General features: G+C 41.0%; 1 protein-coding gene across 1 annotated transcript; it reads left to right on the top strand.

The window, feature by feature from the left end:
* Positions 1 to 877: 877 nt before the first annotated feature.
* On the top strand, positions 878 to 14,851 carry LOC311488777 (interleukin-1 receptor type 1-like; the record flags this gene model as incomplete). Its single annotated transcript, XM_084545627.1, has 9 exons — positions 878 to 1,557; positions 2,304 to 2,513; positions 6,799 to 6,949; positions 8,396 to 8,519; positions 9,281 to 9,429; positions 11,611 to 11,748; positions 12,694 to 12,858; positions 13,226 to 13,371; positions 14,603 to 14,851. The coding sequence occupies exons 1-9, from the start codon at positions 1,348 to 1,350 to the stop codon at positions 14,849 to 14,851; spliced, it is 1,542 nt and encodes a 513-aa protein (XP_084401753.1). The 5' UTR covers positions 878 to 1,347.
* Positions 14,852 to 19,264: the final 4,413 nt, after the last annotated feature.

Raw genomic sequence — 19,264 nt, 5'->3', positions numbered from 1 at the left:
GCAGAGCGATTTAAAAAAAAAATATATGAATAAAATACACTTCCTTTGCTGATTGACAACCGTAAAAATAGCACACTATATATAGGACTCCTACGGTTTCCAACCGCTGCCGATATCTCATGGAAAGTTTTTATTTCCAGAACTGTGTGATAAACAGTGCCAGTTGAACCCACAGTTTTTCATTCGTATCAGAGGAGCAGCCCGCTGTGCAGAAGTTCTGATAGATCTGATACCGTTATCACATATTCCACTCTGTGCTCATACAACCGTTATGGCATGTCTAGGACTAGCAATTTCCCACTGAAAGAAGACAACTTGCTCCTGCAATTCATGCAATCAAACCAAGACTAAATTAAATTTGTTGCATTTGAAGTTAATGATCTTGATTGTTTCTATATAAAAAAGGTATGAAGACAGTTAAAAAAAACTTTAGAAAAATACAAAGTAAGTTTAATTGCAGCCAGCCGCATGTCATTTGTTTGTATTTCGCCTGCCAGTTTCCAACAACAACGTATTGTTTTTAAAGATACGTATTTAAAGATGCAAGTAATAGGTATATGAAGCAATCTAAGCAGGTAATCACACATCCTGCTTACAGACAGTCCTCCAGCTCAGTCCCCGAAACATCCTGTGTGTGGCTTCTGATAAACATTTCCTACTTAGTTTTATCGTTCTGCACGCAGTTTCAGGTATTTGAACTGTGGTTGAAGTTTTTCTGCCGGTTTGTGGCTCAACAGTTTAGGACAACATTTAACTGTGAGTGTACTTTGTCTCGATCAGCTAATGGATGCTTCCCGACTTCTCTTCCTCACTGCTGTGGTGATATCGACATCTGAATGGAAATCAGGTAGCGTATTATAAAGCCTATACACCGATCAGCCACAACATTAAAATCACAGTTTTAGGCTATAAACTCTTTAATTCCATTGTTCTGCGTGAGTACTGCTGTGATTCAAGATTGTAAAAATGACGGCATCTGCAACATACAATTAACTTTTTGCATCATCTCCCTCATTTTTAGAGACAACCATATCTGGATGTCCTGACTTGGGATATCCTTGGAACGAGGAGCAATTCAAGCTTCTCGAAGGAGAAGCGTTTCATTTTGTGCCTTTCACTCTGTCCTATTCTGATGCCTCTGATGAAGAGTTCACATGGTACAGAAATAGCTCCCAGATCTGGAACATTTCCTCCGACGAGACAGAGAGGGTACATTACCATGGAAAAGCACTCCTCTTCTTAAACGTCCAGTCTGATGATGCTGGCACTTACTTTGCCAAGTAAGAATCTATATTCAACTTTATGCCATGGGCTGAGATACTGAACTGATCTCATAATATAACCTCCATGTATTGCTTGCTTTCTAGGCAACTTACACCATCAGGAAAATGTTACATGCATTTTCTAGAAGTCTTAGTCTACAACTCAAGCTTTCGAGGGAGTGATGAAATCACTTACGGAGGAATTAAAAACAGTGACGACAACAAAAGAGTCCCATGTCCAGAACCCGTCAAATCCACATGCAAAAAGTTTAAGGGGAACTTCACCTGGTACAAGGTAACGCCATCTATGGTTATAGGGAGACCTGCTGTGAATAGCAAGGTTTTTGAAAGACAACATATCATTGTAATGTCTGTTGTTAACATAGGAGTCAAACGCTGAGCTGTACAGATTAAAATGAGATATCAGTGTTCAGGAAGTCAATGAAGACAGACAGAAAAAGAAAAGGACTACCAATAAGCGAGGGTATTAGGGCTTTAGCTACACAGTACAAATGTATTCGAATGTCATTATACACAGATCAGCCACAGCATTATGACCACTGACAGGAGAAGTAAATAACATTGACTATCTTGTGACAATACCGATAGACCAGACCAGGCACCCCCACCCCATAGCAATGACACTCCTTGATGGCAGCAGCCATCCCCAGCAGGATGCAGGCTGACACAGGCACACACACAAAAACAGTTTAGGAACAACTCAAAAAAACATGAAGAACAAATTCACTAGATCCCAAACTGGTCAAGTATCTGTGGCATGATCCACAGAGGCCCCTCCCCTCAACCCCATAGGATCCAAAGGCCCCCACTAACAACATTCTGCTGCCAGACACCACAGGACACCCTCAGAAGGACCATGTCCATGTCTCTGATGAGTCATTTTGGAGGTGCAAGGGAGACCTGCACAATATTAGGAACGTGGTCATAATGACATGTCTGATCTGTGTATACTTCACTTGTTTATTTTTGCCTCTTCCAATCATCCTACCCTCCTGTCATTTGTGGTCTCTCTTGCTGCAGGACCTGCAGCTCGTTCCACATGAGCATGAATCTAGCCTGCGGGTGCAAAACAGCAGCAAAGTTCATGAGGGCATCTACACCTGCGTTTGCTCCTGGACTCACAACCACAATGTCTACAACTCCTCTGGCTCCAGGAGGCTCACAAATCTAGGTGAGAGAGCAGTTCCAGGGTTCTTACTGCATAAGCTTTCAGTTTGGGGTGTGAGGATCTAAAGAAGTAAAGGAGATCAACGTGTTTCCCGGTGGCTTGTTCTGACGGGACACATAATTCAAACTTAGAAGGCACTTAGAACATTAGCTTTTTAAGTTTTGTTGCAATAGCTTGAAGATTAGATCCATCTCTAACAAAACTGTACTAGGGATGTCTTTGTACTCCATAAGATGTTAATTTACAGGTCTATGCAAACCAAAACAGTGCAGTGCCTTCCACATGTCTTTTAACAGTAGAGTGAAGCGGACGTTTTTGCAACTTTGCCATATATTTACAAATGCAACTCCTTTCTCTCATTCTTCCAAACAAAAATCGACACCATTTACAACAACTTGTCCTCCTCTCCTGCCCCCACGGCCTGCACTCCCACTCCCTCACCTGCTCCTCCCCTCCTCACCTCTCAGCCTCTGTCTCAGTTCTCCCCCGTGTCACCAGGGGAGCTGCCCAAAATTATGATAGGCATGAAAACCTCTACATGTGTTCTGGATCCCATCCCATCTCACCTCATTAAGGACTCTTTACCAGCCATCTCCACACTCATCACAGAAATCATCAACTCCTCCCTCAGGTCTGGCTCAGTCCCCCGTTCACTCAAACTGGCTGCTATCACCCCCATCCTCAAAAAACCTGGACTCAACCCTGACATCTTGTCGAACTTCCGGCCCATCTCCAATCTCCCCTTTCTGTCCAAAATACTGGAGCGTATTGTCGCCACACAACTCAAAGCCCACCTCTGCTCAAATGACCTGTTCGAACCATTTCAATCCGGTTTCCGTTCCCAACACAGCACCGAAACAGCCCTCCTGAAAGTCACCAATGACATCCTCCTCTCCGCAGACTCCGGCCAGCTCACCATCCTCATCCTCCTGGACCTCACTGCAGCTTTCGACACCATAAATCACACCATTCTCCTCTCCCGCCTTGAGTCCTCCCTCGGCATCACTGGCACTGCACTCTCCTGGCTCAAATCATACCTCTCAGACCGACAACAATTCATCCACATCAACAACTGCACCTCCTCCACTGTTCCTCTGTCCCAAGGTGTCCCCCAGGGTTCGGTGCTTGGTCCTCTCCTCTTCATACTTTACCTGCTCCCCCTTGGCAACATCATTTGCCACCACGGTCTCCATTTCCACTGTTATGCTGATGACGTCCAGCTTTATATCTCCACCAACTCCATCACTCCCGCCACTCTTTCCACTCTCTCCAATTGCCTCGCTGACATCAAATCCTGGATGCAGATCAACTTCCTCAAACTAAATTGTGACAAATCAGACCTAATCATTATCGGCCCCAAATCCCTCAACAACACCACAGACAGTTTCCGCCTCACCATCGACAACTCCACCTTGTCTCCATCCCCCAACAGCCGCAACCTCGGAGTCATCTTTGACAGTAACCTCTCCTTTGATCATCACATCAATCAAATCACCAGAACTGCCTTCTTCCACCTCAAGAACATTGCCCGACTCCGTCCATCACTCTCCTTCTCTGCTGCTGAAACCCTCATTCACGCCTTCATCACTTCCAGAATTGACTACTGCAACAGCATCCTCTATGGCACACCATCCAAAACTTTAAATAAACTTCAGTACATCCAAAATTCTGCTGCACGTCTGCTCACCCACACCCGCTCCCGTGATCACATCACTCCTGTCCTCCAGAAACTCCACTGGCTCCCAGTTCCACAGCGTATTCAGTTCAAAATCCTCCTCCTCACACACAAAGCCCTCCATAACCAGGCCCCTTCCTATCTCACTGACCTGCTCCATCGCCACAATCCATCCCGCAGCCTCCGTTCATGTGACGCAAACCTCCTTACTCCACCACTCAAGACCAAGCATCGAACCTGGGGCGACAGAGCCTTCTCTGCAGCTGCCCCCTCCCTCTGGAACTCTCTCCCCAAACACATCCGCGACTGTACCGACCTTCCTACCTTCAAATCTCTGACAAAAACACACCTTTTTAAAATTGCTTTTAATGTTTAGCTCAGTTTATTGTGTTTTTGATGTTATATTTCACATTGTTTTGCTAATTTGATGTCCTTTTTATGTAAAGTGTCTTTGAGTATCTTGAAAAGCGCTTTTAAATAAAATGTATTATTATTATTATTATTATAAATCGATTTCAATTCAAATGTCCAAAGAAGGAGCAGCTGAGACTCGCTTTAGATTTTCTTTCATGCTTTTTTTTTCATGTGTATTGAAAATGATTTTTGTTTGAAGAAGAATTTGTATGCAAAACTCATCCTTAACTGACTCAAACCGCAGGGCTTGTTATCTGTTTGTATTTTTAAATTTTATATGACTGAGGAAGGCACATCTGGGAGTAGATTGGGTTATTTTTTTATATACTTAAATTTTTATTTGTTTTTATGACAGAACAACAACTAGCACAGTACAAGTAAGGCATCCTGACCAGGCACTTAACATCTTCCAGCTCAACAAAGAATAGGGGTTTTGAATAGTACTGTTTAGTTTGTACAATTTGTATCACATGGAAATGTAATGGAAAAGCAAATGACATTTCAATACCCTTTCTAATGTATTTTAAGTAAGAGAAACCTCAAGTCAATCTTTCCATCTCATGAATCTCCTTTATGATTTTTAGCTAATCAGTAACCACAGGCGGGTCGACCTGTCACCATTTACGAGTTATTGCTTTTTTTGCTGCCGCAACTATTATTTTTAAAAGGTATCTATGGTTCCCCGTTATCCCTTCTGGTAGATCACATATGAGTTACATATCTCTTGTTATTTCATGCCATTTGCCATTCATTACAGTGTTAAAATCTCCTGCACAGATTACTGTGCCTTGTGTTTCTGAGCTAATCAATTCCAAGATCTTTTTCATAGTGTTTTCATCACTTAGAGGGGGTAGATAGACAGAAATGAGGGTGGTCAAATGGTTTTCTATTTTGCCTTGTACTAAGATATACACTGCCTGGCCAAAAAAAAGGTCACCCACTCTAATATTTTATTGGACCTCTTTTAGCTTTGATTACAGCACACATTTGCTGTGGCATTGTTCCGATAAGCTTCTGCAATGTCACAAGATTTATTTCCATCCAGTGTTGCATTCATTTTTCACCAAGATCTTGTATTGATGATGGGAGAGTCTGACCACTGCACAAAGCCTTCTCCAGCACATCCCAAAGATTCTCAATGGGGTTAAGGTCTGGACTCTGTGGTGGACAATCCATGTGTGAAAATGATGTCTCATGCTCCCTGAACCACTCTTTCACAATCTGAGCCCCATGAATCCTGACATTGTCATCTTGGAATATGCCCATGAACATCAGGGAAGAAAAAATCCATTGATGGAATAACCTGGTCATTCATTATATTCAGGTAGTCAGCTGACTTCATTTTTTGGACACATAATGTTGCTGAACCTAGACCTGAGCAACTGCAGCAACCCCAGATCATAGCACTGCCCCCACAGGCTTGTACAGTAGACACTAGGCATGATGGGTGCATCACTTCATCTGTCTCTCTTCTTACCCTGATGCCCCCATCACTCTGGAACAGGGTAAATCTGGACTCATCAGACCACATGACCTTCTTCCATTGCTCCAGAGTCCAATCTTTATGCTCCCAAGCAAATTGAAGCCTTTGTTTCCAGTTAGCCTCACTGATTAGTGGTTTTCTTAAGGCTACACAGCTGTTCAGTCCCAATCCCTTGAGTTTGCGTGTACGTGTCCACATTTCTTCCTCAGAGACGATGGTTCTCCACTATCCTTCTAGTTTTTAATAATGCGTTGGACAGTTCTTAACCCAGTTTTAGTAGTTTCTACAATCTCCTTAGATGTTTTCTCTGCTTGATGCATGCCAATGATTTGACCCTTCTCAAACAGACTAACATCTTTTCCATGACCACGGAATGTGTCTTTAGACATGTTTTTTTTTTAAGAAATGAGAAGCTACTCATTGCATCAGTTGGGGTTAAATAACTTGTTGCCAGCTGAAAGATAATCACCCATGCAGTAATTATCCAATAGGAGGCTCTATTTGCATAGATAAATCAAGGTGGTAACTTTTTTTTTTGGCCAGGCAGAGTATCTTCCTTCGCTATCCCTGATCTCTCGGCGGACCTACTCTAAGTTAACCGAATTATGTATTAATATGGTAACTCCTCGTTTATGTTCCGTTTTCAGTGTGCTATAAAATGTATCTTTATATCCAAACTTTAGGGAGTAGATTGTTATTACTGATTCATATTGTGTGTTTCTCATTTGTTCTGCTGACTTCCAGTTTGATCATAAGTTAGGCTATATAAATATAGTATATACACTATTTTTGTGTTTCAGCTGATCACCATTTAATGAAAAAAAAAAAAAAAAGCTCCCTCACTACTTTGTTTTATTTTACAGAAAAAGCCATCCACAAAAACGAAATCATCTCTCCGACCAGCAAGGAGCGGTTTGCTGATGAAGGTAGCAAAACTTGACCCAATAAGAGGTTGTTACTGTCGTAGCACAAAGTTTCTCTTTCTATATATTTACATTATAGGAGAATTGCAGAATGCAACAACCAGTCTGAGTTGGGAAAGTAAAAAAACAAAACAAAACAACAACAAAAACTAGATGATTGCAAGCGATCATAAAGGGGTCCATGCCATGGCAAAGTTGTCCCCAAGCCGTACACAGAGGCATAAGTCACCTGCAGCGCCCCCTATATACCGTATTGCACGAAACTTGGAAGACTTGTAAGGAGTAATCCACAGATTATAATTGTCAAATTTCAAGTAGTTTACTGTGGTGGTTTGTGAGATATAAACATGTAGTCGTTGTAGGGCCCCCTACAGCCCGAATTTCACGAAACTGTACGATTGTATGCAAGCATATTATAATGATGGTTGCTACGTTTCATAAGGATTGGGTGAATACTTCAAAAGTTATAGGCCTTAAAGTCATATGAAATATTTGTGTGTCATGTGTAGCGCCCCCTGTAGACGTAATGTCACGCAACTTGATGGGCGTCTACACAATATGTTAAAGATTGTGTATGCCAAATTTCATGAAGTTAGCTATTGCAGTTTTTCAGATACTGAAATGTTGCTTTTGTAGCGCCCCCTTGAGACCAAGGGTCACAAAAGTTGGGGGTGCTTGTACAGAATCATGTTATTATCAGTGATATGAAGTTTGATTAAGTTTAGGTATATACTTATACAAAATATTAGCTTTTGAGTTATACTGTTGCACGCCATAAAAATATATTTCCCATTAACTTTGTAATTAAAACCCTGCTAAAGCTCTTTTGAGAACTTTTCATTATCTTTGTCCAAAAATGATACATGCCAAGTTTGGTGAGAATTGGATGAACGGGCTAGGAGGAACTGATTTTGCTTTGAGGTGCAATTTTTCAAAATGGCGGAAAAAAATGGCAGGTGAGAATGGGCGTGGCCTAGTCAATTAGAACCAAAGCTATGTAAGGAATCAGAGGGAGAAAGAATTTTGTTTCTAGGGCACACGGTTGTCGAGATACAGGCCAAAATGTAAATTGACTTATTATAGAGCAACTTAGCTGCAGGTATGTGTATTGACACCTTGACAAAGTGACATGCTAGGACTTCTAACAAGTTACCAGGTTTGATGCCTTTCACCCTTGCAGTCATGGACCCCTAATTAAAAAGAAAAGCAGCTTCAAATTCAGAATAAAGAGAAATAAAGAGACATACAGAGGTGGGAGAGAAAACATCATCTGGTGAACATGAACATTGGGTTGAACATCAGATTGTTGTAACTTGGTGCTGCCAAGCTGGCTTCAGAACTATCTGCTGGACCTGGCTGTGTGTTTGTCCTCAAACACAAAATAAGTTCAACACTGTATGCTTAGTTAATACTCTTGTTTTTTTTTTTTGTTTTTTTTTTTCTCTTCAGGCAGTGAGCTCAAGCTGAATTGCTCAGTTTTCTGTGGGATTAACGTCAGGACTTGTTCTGCCTCGTGGTATGTCAATGGAATAAAGTTTAAAGCGATGGATGGATACAATCAAACCATTAAACGGTAAGCCTGATCCAAAGCACACAGACCGTGACTGTTATTACTACTTATTACTCATGTCTCATATACATATAACATTATGACCATTGACGGGAGAAGTATATAGCATTGACCATCTTGTGACAATACAATATTCTGCTGGGAAACTTTTGGACCTGGCATTTGTGTGGATGTTACTTAGACATGTAGCACCCACCTAGACCAGACCAGGCACCCTGACCCCACAGCAATGACACTCATTGATGGCAGCAGCCATCCCCAGCAGGATGCAGCCTGACACAGGAACATACGCAAAAACGCTTTAGGAACAACTAAACAAAAAACATGAAGAACATCACAAGGTGTTGACCTAGCCTCCAAATTCACTAGATCCCTAACTGATCCAGTATCTGTGGGATGATCCACAGAGGCCCCTCCCCTCTAAGCCCCCCCCAAACAACATTTTGTTGCCAGACACCACAGGACACCCTCAGAAGGCCCATGTCCATTCTCCAACTGTTTTAGAGGCACAAGGGAGACCTACAAAATATTAGGAAGGTGGTCATAATGTTATACAGGAGACATGATTTTCCGATATTTTTTTCTGGATAAGCACAACAGTATGACCAGTTTGGACACTTGCAGAAAATATATATATTTTTTGCTTAAAATATATATATTTTTTAATTGAAATTTTGCTTTTCCTGATTCCCATTCATTCCCTGTAATTATCAATAACTTTGTCTGCCTTCCTTCAATTAATCGAATGCTGTGTGTTTTGTCAGAATCATTGAAGGACCCTCAAAGAGAACCATCAGCACTGCCATCCTGACCATTAAAAAAGTGTCTGCTAAAGATTTCCATTACGAGTTAAAATGCCTCGGCGAGACCTTTGACAAAGTATCATTCATCATTTTAACTCTAAAGTCAAGAGGTAAGCATTACTGTATATGACCATGTCAGATTTCAGCTGCACAGACAATACACTTTATTCAAAGTTTATGTCCTGTTGTGAAAATAGTGTGTCTTTAGTGATACATACACTATCAGTCAAAAGTTTAATGGTTTTTCTTTATTTTCATGACTATTTACATTGTAGATTCTCACTGAAGGCATCAAAACTATGAATGCACACATATGGAATTATGTAGTAAACAAAAAAGTGTGAAATAACTCAAATAATAACTCTCCTTTGCTTTGATTACTGCTTTGCACACTCTTGGCATTCTCTCGATGAGCTTCATGAGGTAGTCACCTGAAATGGTTTTCCAACAGTCTTGAAGGAGTTCCCAGAGATGCTGAGCACTTGTTGGCCCTGTTGCCTTCACTCTGCGGTCCATCTCACCACAATCCATCTTAATTGGGTTCAGGTCAGGTGACTGTGGAGGCCAGATCATCTGGCGCAGCACTCCATCACTCTCCTTCTCGCTCAAATAGTCCTTACACAGCCTGGAGGTGTGTTTGGGATCATTGTCGTGTTGTAAAATAAAGGATGGTCCAACTAAACACAAACTGGATGGGACAGCATGTTGCTGCAGGATGCTGTGGTAGCCATTCTTGTTCAGTGTGACTTCAATTTTGAAAAAATTCCCAACAGTGTCCCCAGCAAAGCAATCCCACACCATCACACCTCCTCCTCCATGCTTCACAGCTGGAACCATGCATGCAGAGACCATCCGTTCACCTTTTCTGCATCGCACAAAGACAAGGCAGTTGGAACTGAAGATCTCAAATTTGGAATTATCAGATTTATCAGATCACAGATTTCCACTGGTCTAATATCCATTCCCTGCGTTTCTTGGCCCAAACAAATATTTTCTGCTTGTTGCTTTTCCTTAATAGTGGTTTCCCAGCAGCTATTTGACCATAAAGGCCTGATTGGCGCAGTCTCCTTTGAACAGCTGATGTAGAGATGTGTCTGCTACTAGAACTCTTGGTGGAATTGATCTAGGCTCTAATCTGACATGCTGTTAACTTGTGATTTCTGAGGCTGGTGACTTGGATGAACTTATCCTCAGCAGTAGAGGTGACTCTTGGTCTTCCTTTTCTGGGGCAGTCCTCATGTGAGCCAGTTTTGTCGTAGCACTTGATGGTTTTTGAAGCTGCACTTGGGGACACATTCAAAGTTTTTGCAATTTTCCAGACTGACTGACCTTCAGTTCTTAAAGTAACCAATCTTTACTTAGCCGATTGGTTCTTGCCATAATATGAATTATAACAGTTGTCAAATACGGCTGTCAGCTGTCTACCAACCTGACTTCTGAACAACACAACTGATGGTCCTAACCCCATTAAATTACTGTTTTGTTTTTTTTTTACAACCAAGACCTTATTTCTAGCATAAAATACGATTGTTTACTCACCCATATAACTTTTGTGTCATTTGCACTCGTTAGGCAGCCTCTAAATAACACATTATCTGCTGCGAAACTCGTTCATTTCACCAATATTTTGTCATGATACACTAATGCTATTCCCCGTTGAGTCTGGAGTTACCTGTTATCATCATCATCCAGGGTCTGTATATTGACCTATAGACCCAAGATGATGTCTTCTGCTTCTGCTATGGTGGCTATGGCTACTGCTATTTTTTTGCAACATGGCTGAATATTTTCTAACCATAGCAGAAACATGAAGCGTATCATGACAAAATATTGGCGAAATGAACGAGTTTCGCAGGAGATAATGCCTTATTTAGTGGCTGCGTTGAGGTGCCCAAGTCACTCCCGCTATATGGATATACGCTGATCTAATTATCTCCTGAACGAGTGCAAATGACACAAAAGTTATATAGGTGAGTAAACGATTGTATTTTATGGTAGAAATAAGTAGTTCCCCTTTAAGAAGGCACACTTGTGACATGGAAACCATTTCAGTTAACTACATCATAAAGCTCATTGAGAGAAATACAAGGGTTTGCCGCGCTGTCAACATAAGTAAACAATGTTTACTACATATATGTTCATAGCTTTGATGTCTTCAGTGAGAATCTACAATGTAAATAGTCATGAAAATAAAGAAAAACTATTAAATGAGAGGGTGTGTCCAAACTATTGACTGGTAGTGTGTGTATATATATATAGAGACAGTCTTTAATTTTGTGTTTGTTTTCCAGAGTCAGTAATCCCACTGGTCATTAAAGGAGTATTTGTGTTGATCATCTTTGTGTTTGCCACCATGCTGATCAAGTGCTTTGCAATCGACCTTGCCCTCTTCTTCAGAGACTTCTGTCGATTAAGCAGACACAATAAAGGTAAAGAAGTTAAAATGTCAGTTGTGTTACCTTAAATCTGTACCATCTGTACCACCTTAAACAAGGTGTTAATTAGTGATTTCTCAACAGAGCCAGGCTAGCTCTTAAAATTCTTCAAAGCGTCATTATAAGCTGTTAAAACGCCCAAATAATGGGAGTCTGCATTGGATTGTGTCAAATGCTGCTTATGTGGAAGTGCAAATAACCAACTAAAATGAAACTTCTCAAAAAAAATGGACACATGGATCCATCAACATTATATTAACTACCTAAAATGACAGAAACCATCCTTGGGGGAAAAAAAAAAAGAAAAAAGTAGTAGATCATTTGAGGTCTACTTGCGATGGTTTGGCCCAAGTCCCATCCACTAACATGGAGGGGGCGGAGCTTATGACCTATACCGTAGCCAGCCACCAGGGGGAGCTCTACTTGCAGTCACCCCCACTGAAAACAGTCTACAGACAACATCACACTGATCTATTATTATATTTAAATTTTTAATGCACAGACAGGAGAACGGCGTCAATCTCCTAATTTCATGTGACAAGAAACAAAATCTCTGTTGAACTTTTTGTTAGGAAGCTGGAGGTTATTTATTCCAAACTGAATTTTAGCTTTGTTAAGACAAAATCCAAGCTTGAACATGATGACCAATCCACTTGTGTGTGTCAAGCTATTTAAAGCAATGCTTCTCAATGAGTCTTCAACTTCAAATCCCCAGGCTGCACTCTTGCAACCAGTCATCAGTCAGACTGCATTGTCTGCTGATTATTTAACTCTGTAACCAGTGAGTCATTTCCCAGCTCATTTAAACTATTTCCTCCTTCGCATTTTTATGAGCCTCAGATGGGCTGGTGTAGAGATGGGGAGTCTATCCAACAAGGTTCAGAGAAAAGGAAACAGAAGAAAAAAAAAGTAAAAGTAAAGCATTTCCATGTTTTCCAGATTCGAAGACGTACGACGCATATGTGGTGTACCAGACACAAAGCGTGGACAAGGTCACAGAGAGCACTCTCACTCAGTTCGTCACAAAGATTTTACCCTCTGTCCTCGAGGAGAAGTGTGGGTATCGGCTCTTCATCCAGGGGAGGGATGACATACCTGGCGAAGGTTGGCATTTGATTCTTTTTAACATCTTCTGTACACAACTAGTGGAAAGGCCTACTTTATATATAAAAAAAAAAAAAAAACTATTTGGTGTATGAGATATATATGTATATACATATAAAATTCTAACTTATTCATTTCCATTTTGTTTTTGTGGAAGTATTTATAACAAAATGATGTCATGCTGGGAAGTCCCGTCTTTTCCAGTTCGCTATTCCTTCTCTACATGAATTTCCATCTTCTCCACTTCCTTTTAATTGTTTTCCGTTTTGCAGATGGTGGGTTTAGTGTCAGTTTAACGGCCATTAGTTGTGTAAAAAAAAAATAAAAGAAAACTATAATCTAAATTAGATTTTGTCTGACCCAACAGATCGCATGGAGCTGGTGGAGAACTGCATGAAGCAGAGCAGGAGGCTGATGGTCATCCTCACCCCGGGTTCAGAATCAGACTCCACGATCAAAGACCAGAGTCTCACCTCACCGGAAACCTCAGTGGTAGGAGGGTTTGATTGGCAGGTAAGCCACCCAGAGGAAGAGGAACAAATTAAATCCTTGATAATCTGTTAAACAGGAAAAAAATTTGCTCCGAACAACCATGTAAACACTTGAACTGATCGCTTCACTCTTGTTGGAATAAATCCATTCTTTCTGTGTGTTTGCGCCACATGGGGTAAACATCAGGAGGGACAGAAACATGGAGATGGACGGGCAAACGAAACTGTTCATGCAAATGTTTCAAAAGATGAACGAAGCCAGAATAGATCGGGGCAAGCAGGGTTCAATAATGTTGGGGAAACCTTTTCTTCTTTCTCTGTTAAAACTATAGTGTCCATGCAAACTACAAAGAGCAATGAACCAAAGAAATTAATCAAAAACAGAAATGACAAGGATGATTCTACCCTGAGACATGGTTAACATATGTTCCTGCTGAACTATAATCCTCATTTTGGGAACTGTCAGCACATGCCTAATCCTTCTGTGTTTGTCACTTCCTTGTAAATAGCATAGCAAGTAGATTTATTCAATTCAACGTCTTTTAAATCACCCTTCTCAGTCAGATTTGAAAATTCTTTCTGATGACTCTCATCTGACTGTCGCTGTAGCTTCTGCGTCAACACTTAACGCAGAAGTCTAAACTGTCTACAAGGAGTAGAAGAGGAGGCAGGTGTAGGAACTCAAAGTAAAAAATGAATGTAAACTTACGAAACGGGGAACAAAAGGCGCTGCAGGAAAGGCAGGGTATCCAAAAACACAACTACAAAAACTGGTGAAGACCAAAACCAAGATGAGAACTCTGCAGGACAAACAGGACAGGCTATACATCCGCATGGGGGCAGGGGGGCTAAGGAGACACGTGTGAATCTAATGAGGGCGGAGCACACAAGGAGAAACCAATCTGACAATTAAGGGGGGGACAGAAAACACAAGGAAAACCAAACGGGGTCACAGAAAATACTCAAAAGACCATAACACCTGCAGAGACCTTACTGGTTTACCTTGACAATAGTCTGTACCAACAATCCTATATGCTGCAGTCTGTGATTTTTTTAAGGGGCCCTGAATTTCTGTCTCAATGTGTAATCAAGAGGAAATAGAGACTGATATATTAAACTGAAAGGGGATTATTAACAGTAGATAATCAGTAGTTGGTGCACAAGTTAATACATTGACGTGAGCTTGTCTGTCTTTGGGAAATTGAGCCTAAAAATCAAGAGAAAACTAAATGCTACTCGTTTTAATTTTCAAGGTGGGGCTCCACTATGCACTGGTCCAGAGAGAGATGAATGTGATTCTGATCCAGCTGGGCGACACTGGGCCACAAGGATACACATACCTGCCGCCTGGCTTGCAGCACCTGATTCGTAAGAGTGCCCCCATCAGGTGGCCCGAATCTTCGAAAGGCGCCGCCTCGTGGAACTCACGATTCTGGAAGAGAGTCAGATACCTGATGCCGGCCATGCCTGCCAAAAAAGTTCCACATGTGGCCATTATCTGAAAAACCCTTTAAATCTTTAATATTTTTAACCCTTTATATATATAATCTCATTGCTCACATTATTAAAACTTTATGCTTGTTAAAATGAAACAAAATATAGGTATACATATCAATGTACAGATATGAGAGAGTCACATACATAAATGTTTAGCTGCTGTTTTTGTCTATGTGTAGGAGAGATAGAAGTATAACAATCTTTTCTGCCTCATGTACAATATATATTTAACAATAGTTGGTGTTTATATAGTTAATTTTATTTTTTTAAGATATTTATTTTGTATTTATAAAATGAAATGAAGTATGTTCTGAATCCTGAATAAGGGCATAGTTATGGATAACTCTTCCAGAGTTGTTGATCACATTGCACCTCAGGAGAATGGATGTAAAACATGTAGAAATATAAGTCAGTATAAAATCTTTTTTTTTTTTTTTTAATGGGATCATTAGTTGTAAACATTTTCATGTACGTTTTGCCCAGATTTCATCTTGTTCAGAAGAACTAGTACTAGAGTCATTAATCATAGTTTGCACCTATACTGCTGTAACCAGAGTTCTATACTATAAATATAATGCTGCAATATCTTTACATAACCTGATGTCTGTGGTCTGTTACTGATCTCTACACACGTAGATTCAAAGATTCAAAGACACTGATGTTGGACGAGAAGGCCTGGCTCACAGTCTTCACTTTAATTCATCCCAAAGGTGTTCTATTGGGTTGAGGTCAGGACTCTGTGCAGGCCAGTCAAGTTCTTCCACTCGCTCATCCATGTCTTTCTGTACTTTGCTTTGTGCACTGGTGCTCAGTCATGTTGGAACAGGAAGGGGCCGTCCCCAAACTGTTCCAACAAAGTTGGGAACATGGAATTTTCCAAAATCTCTTGGAAATGCTGAAGCATTCAGAGTTCCTTTCACTGGAACTAAGGGGCCAAGCCCAGCTCCGGAAAAACAACCCCACACCATAATCCCCTCTCCACCAAACTTCACACTTGGCATACAGTCCTCCTGGCAAACGCCAAACAAGAAACTGACCACATTGTGTACAGATGTAGATTACGACCCCTAGGTGGAGACAATCCACCAGATTGCCAGATGGAGAAGCGATTCGTGACTGCATTGAATTACAAACCCATTCCATGAAGCTCTCTATACACTGTTCTTGAGCTAACCTGAAGGCCACATGAAGTTTGGAGGTTGACTCTGCAGAAAGTTTGTGGCCTCTGCGCACTATGTGCCTCAACATCCTCTTTCATGAGTTGCTGTCGTTTCCAAACGCTTCCACTTTGTTATAATACCACTGACAGTTTACTGTGGAATATTTAGTAGCGAGGAAATTTCAAGACTGGACTTGTTGCACAGGTGGCATCCTATCACTGTACCACGCTGGAAGTCACTGAGCTCCTGAGAGCGACCCATTCTTTCACAAAAGTTTGTAGAAGCAGTCTGCATGCCTAGGTGCTTGATTTTATACACCTGTGGACATGGGAGTGATAGGAACACCTGAATTCATTTGGATGGGTGAGTGAATACTTTTGGCAACATAGTGTACTATCATTAAATTAAATACGTTGAATGTTAACTGTGGTATTGTGTTTATCCAGTAGAGGGAGACAAATCGTCTTTGTAAGTCTATGTCCACCATGGAATAAATGGGATAACATCATGTATAAATTAGCTTGAGGTATTCATAAGGTATTCATAATTGATAAACAATTTTTGGTGCAGATTCACTCATTCAGATATCTTAGCATGCCTTTCATCAGTACTTTTCCATGTATTAAAAAAGATTCAGAGTTGTAGGTTTTTGAACATTTTGTTTTCTTGAGTGTGTTAGACAGACTGGATTCATCCACAAGGGAAATTGCTTGGTCACAGTAGATTAGTTGTACGTAAAAACACTCTTGAGAATCACAAGTCAAAGAAAGATGAAATAAAATACAATAAAATAAGATTAAAATATTTCTTCTGGGCGGCACAGTGGCGAGGTGGTAAGCACTGATGCCTCACAGCGAGAAGGTCCCGGGTTCGAATCCATTGGCCGACTGGGCCTTTCTGTGTGGAATCTGCATGTTCTCCCTGTGTCTGTGTGGGTTCTCTCCGGGTACTCCAGCTTCCTCCCAGCGTCCAAAGACATGCTGGTTAGATTAATCGATGATTCTACATTGGTCGTAGGTGTGAGTGTGTTGTCTGTCTCTCTGTGTTAGCCCTGCAATAGACTGGCGACAACGCCTAGGGTGTACCCCGCCTCTTGCTAGATGACTGCTGGGATAAGGCTCCAGCAGACCCTGCGACCTTTAACAGGAACAAGCGGTTACAGAAGAATATTTCTTCTGATGATTTTCAAGAAAGATTGCTCTACTTATTGCAAATTGGTTGATGAATTGTTTCGCATTGGTAATACTGAATAAACTTTAATTAATAGTATACAAGAAGAAAAACCTTCTCTGTATGTAGATAAGTGACGAGTGAAGGCCTCTGCAACCTGACATGATTTATGCATATGCATCTGCACCATAAGCTGCCGATTGTTGCAAATGTAGAGTGTTTTACTGTAACTGTACCTGTCGTAGGTGCAAGAAACTGACCACATTGTGTACAGATGTAGATTTCCCCCCACACACACACACATATACACAGGCCCGGAGTGGCTAATCGGGAGGACCGGGACAATTCCCAGTGGGCCGGTCTGAGTTTCGGGAGCCCCGAAGGCTAGCGTTATACGCTAAATAGCGGTTTGCAAGAAAACTGGTCACATTTGACTAACAAAACAAATGCATGAAAACAAATACCAGAGAACGGTCGAACTCGGTACACATGTGTTATTAACCCCAGGTTCATTTTGCGCCGGAGTTCCCCTTTAAGTAATTAGCCTATCAAATCAATGAATTGCATGGCGTTGTAACATATCCTGTCTAACCTAACGTTACATAATTTAAATAATAGTATGATGCGACGCCACATAACTGGCCACAAACTTTGTCTTGTAGCCCCTCAGATGCAAGATGCATCACCAAGCACCAGCCATGAGCCCACAGGTCCAGAGTGTGCAGGTAGGATTGCTCATTAAGTGAATATTATTAGAATTAATATAACGAAGAGTATGGTGTAGACCTGATATGATAAATGCCCTGAGATAACTGATGATGATAGATGATTCAGCACTACAATAATGAAACTGACTTGAATTTTTGACTTGAAAAAGGGGAGATTTGTGTTGAGATTTATGACCTTTTTTATGATTTAGTGTCAGAGGCAGAGCCAGGAGCCAGTGGTGAGGAAGCAACAGGTGAGCTAGTGTGTGAACAAGCAAGCATCAGTTCCAATAAAACCACTTTCTATGCCCAAATGATAGTGGTGGCCCATTATACTTTTTATCATTAGTAATAGTAAAGTAATATGGAATAAGCCTGCCTATTTTGCCATTGAACAAAATCTTAATTGGTTCAGTCAAAAGTTTTGACTGAACCAATTACAGTATTTTAATATAATAGGCTGTGATCAAAAGTGGGCCGGTCTGGGGCATGAAACTCCAGGGCTGAAAATGAGTCCCACTCCGGCCCTGTCACATACCCACACACACATACGTACATGCATGCATGCAGAAAGCAAGTGAGCACTGTAACAGCAGCTTCTGCATACAAGTCCTGTGGTTTTTTCATCTGAATTTTCCAGGAACAGTTTTTATGTGAAGTGGTGACTTGTCATCTTGTCATTTTCTCTTTTCATCCTAAATTTAACCTGCATTAATGTCATATACAGTCATATATATATATAAATAGAGAGAGAGAGAGAGAGAGAGAGAGAGAGAGAGAGAGAGAGAGGTCTTTTTTGACCCACTTATGCATCTAAGGGTTAATAACTTACACAATGTCAGGACTGTTAGCGAGAACCACCCACACCCACATGATGCAGCCCCCCCCCCCCATGTTTTAGTTGCACAATTTCCCATGCAAAAACACGTCTGGACTGAAACCTAGACAAAAAAAATTTATGATGCACTTTGGTGATGGTCCGTGTCAAGGAATCAAACTCAGCTGCCCTAAGCTGTAAGTACAAAACAAAAGTATGTCCATCATTAATACCTTGTTTGGTCATGTTAGTACACTTTAAATGCTGATATTATGAAGTATTCACCACACAGTTTACACCTCATAATATTAGTGTAGTATGGACATAGTTCACATAGGGTGAGACACGAAAGTGTGTGGCTTAGAGGCACTGGAGCATGTGTGAGTGTGTGTGTGTGTGTATGTGCTCTTGTACAGCTTACTTTCTGAGGACCAGTGTTTAGTTTTACACCACTGGATTGAGGACATTCGTGCAAAGTCAAAGTCAGGACATTTTGGCTGGTCCTCACATCTTTACAAGAGGGTTAAGACTCACTTCCAGGGTAAAGGTTACAATTGAGTTACG

This window comes from Chelon labrosus, assembly GCF_963514085.1.
Source record: "Chelon labrosus genome assembly, chromosome: 5".
In the NCBI taxonomy this organism is placed as follows: Eukaryota; Metazoa; Chordata; class Actinopteri; order Mugiliformes; family Mugilidae; genus Chelon; species Chelon labrosus.
Note: the sequence above shows the minus strand (reverse complement) of the source record. Positions and strands in the feature narration are given on the sequence as shown.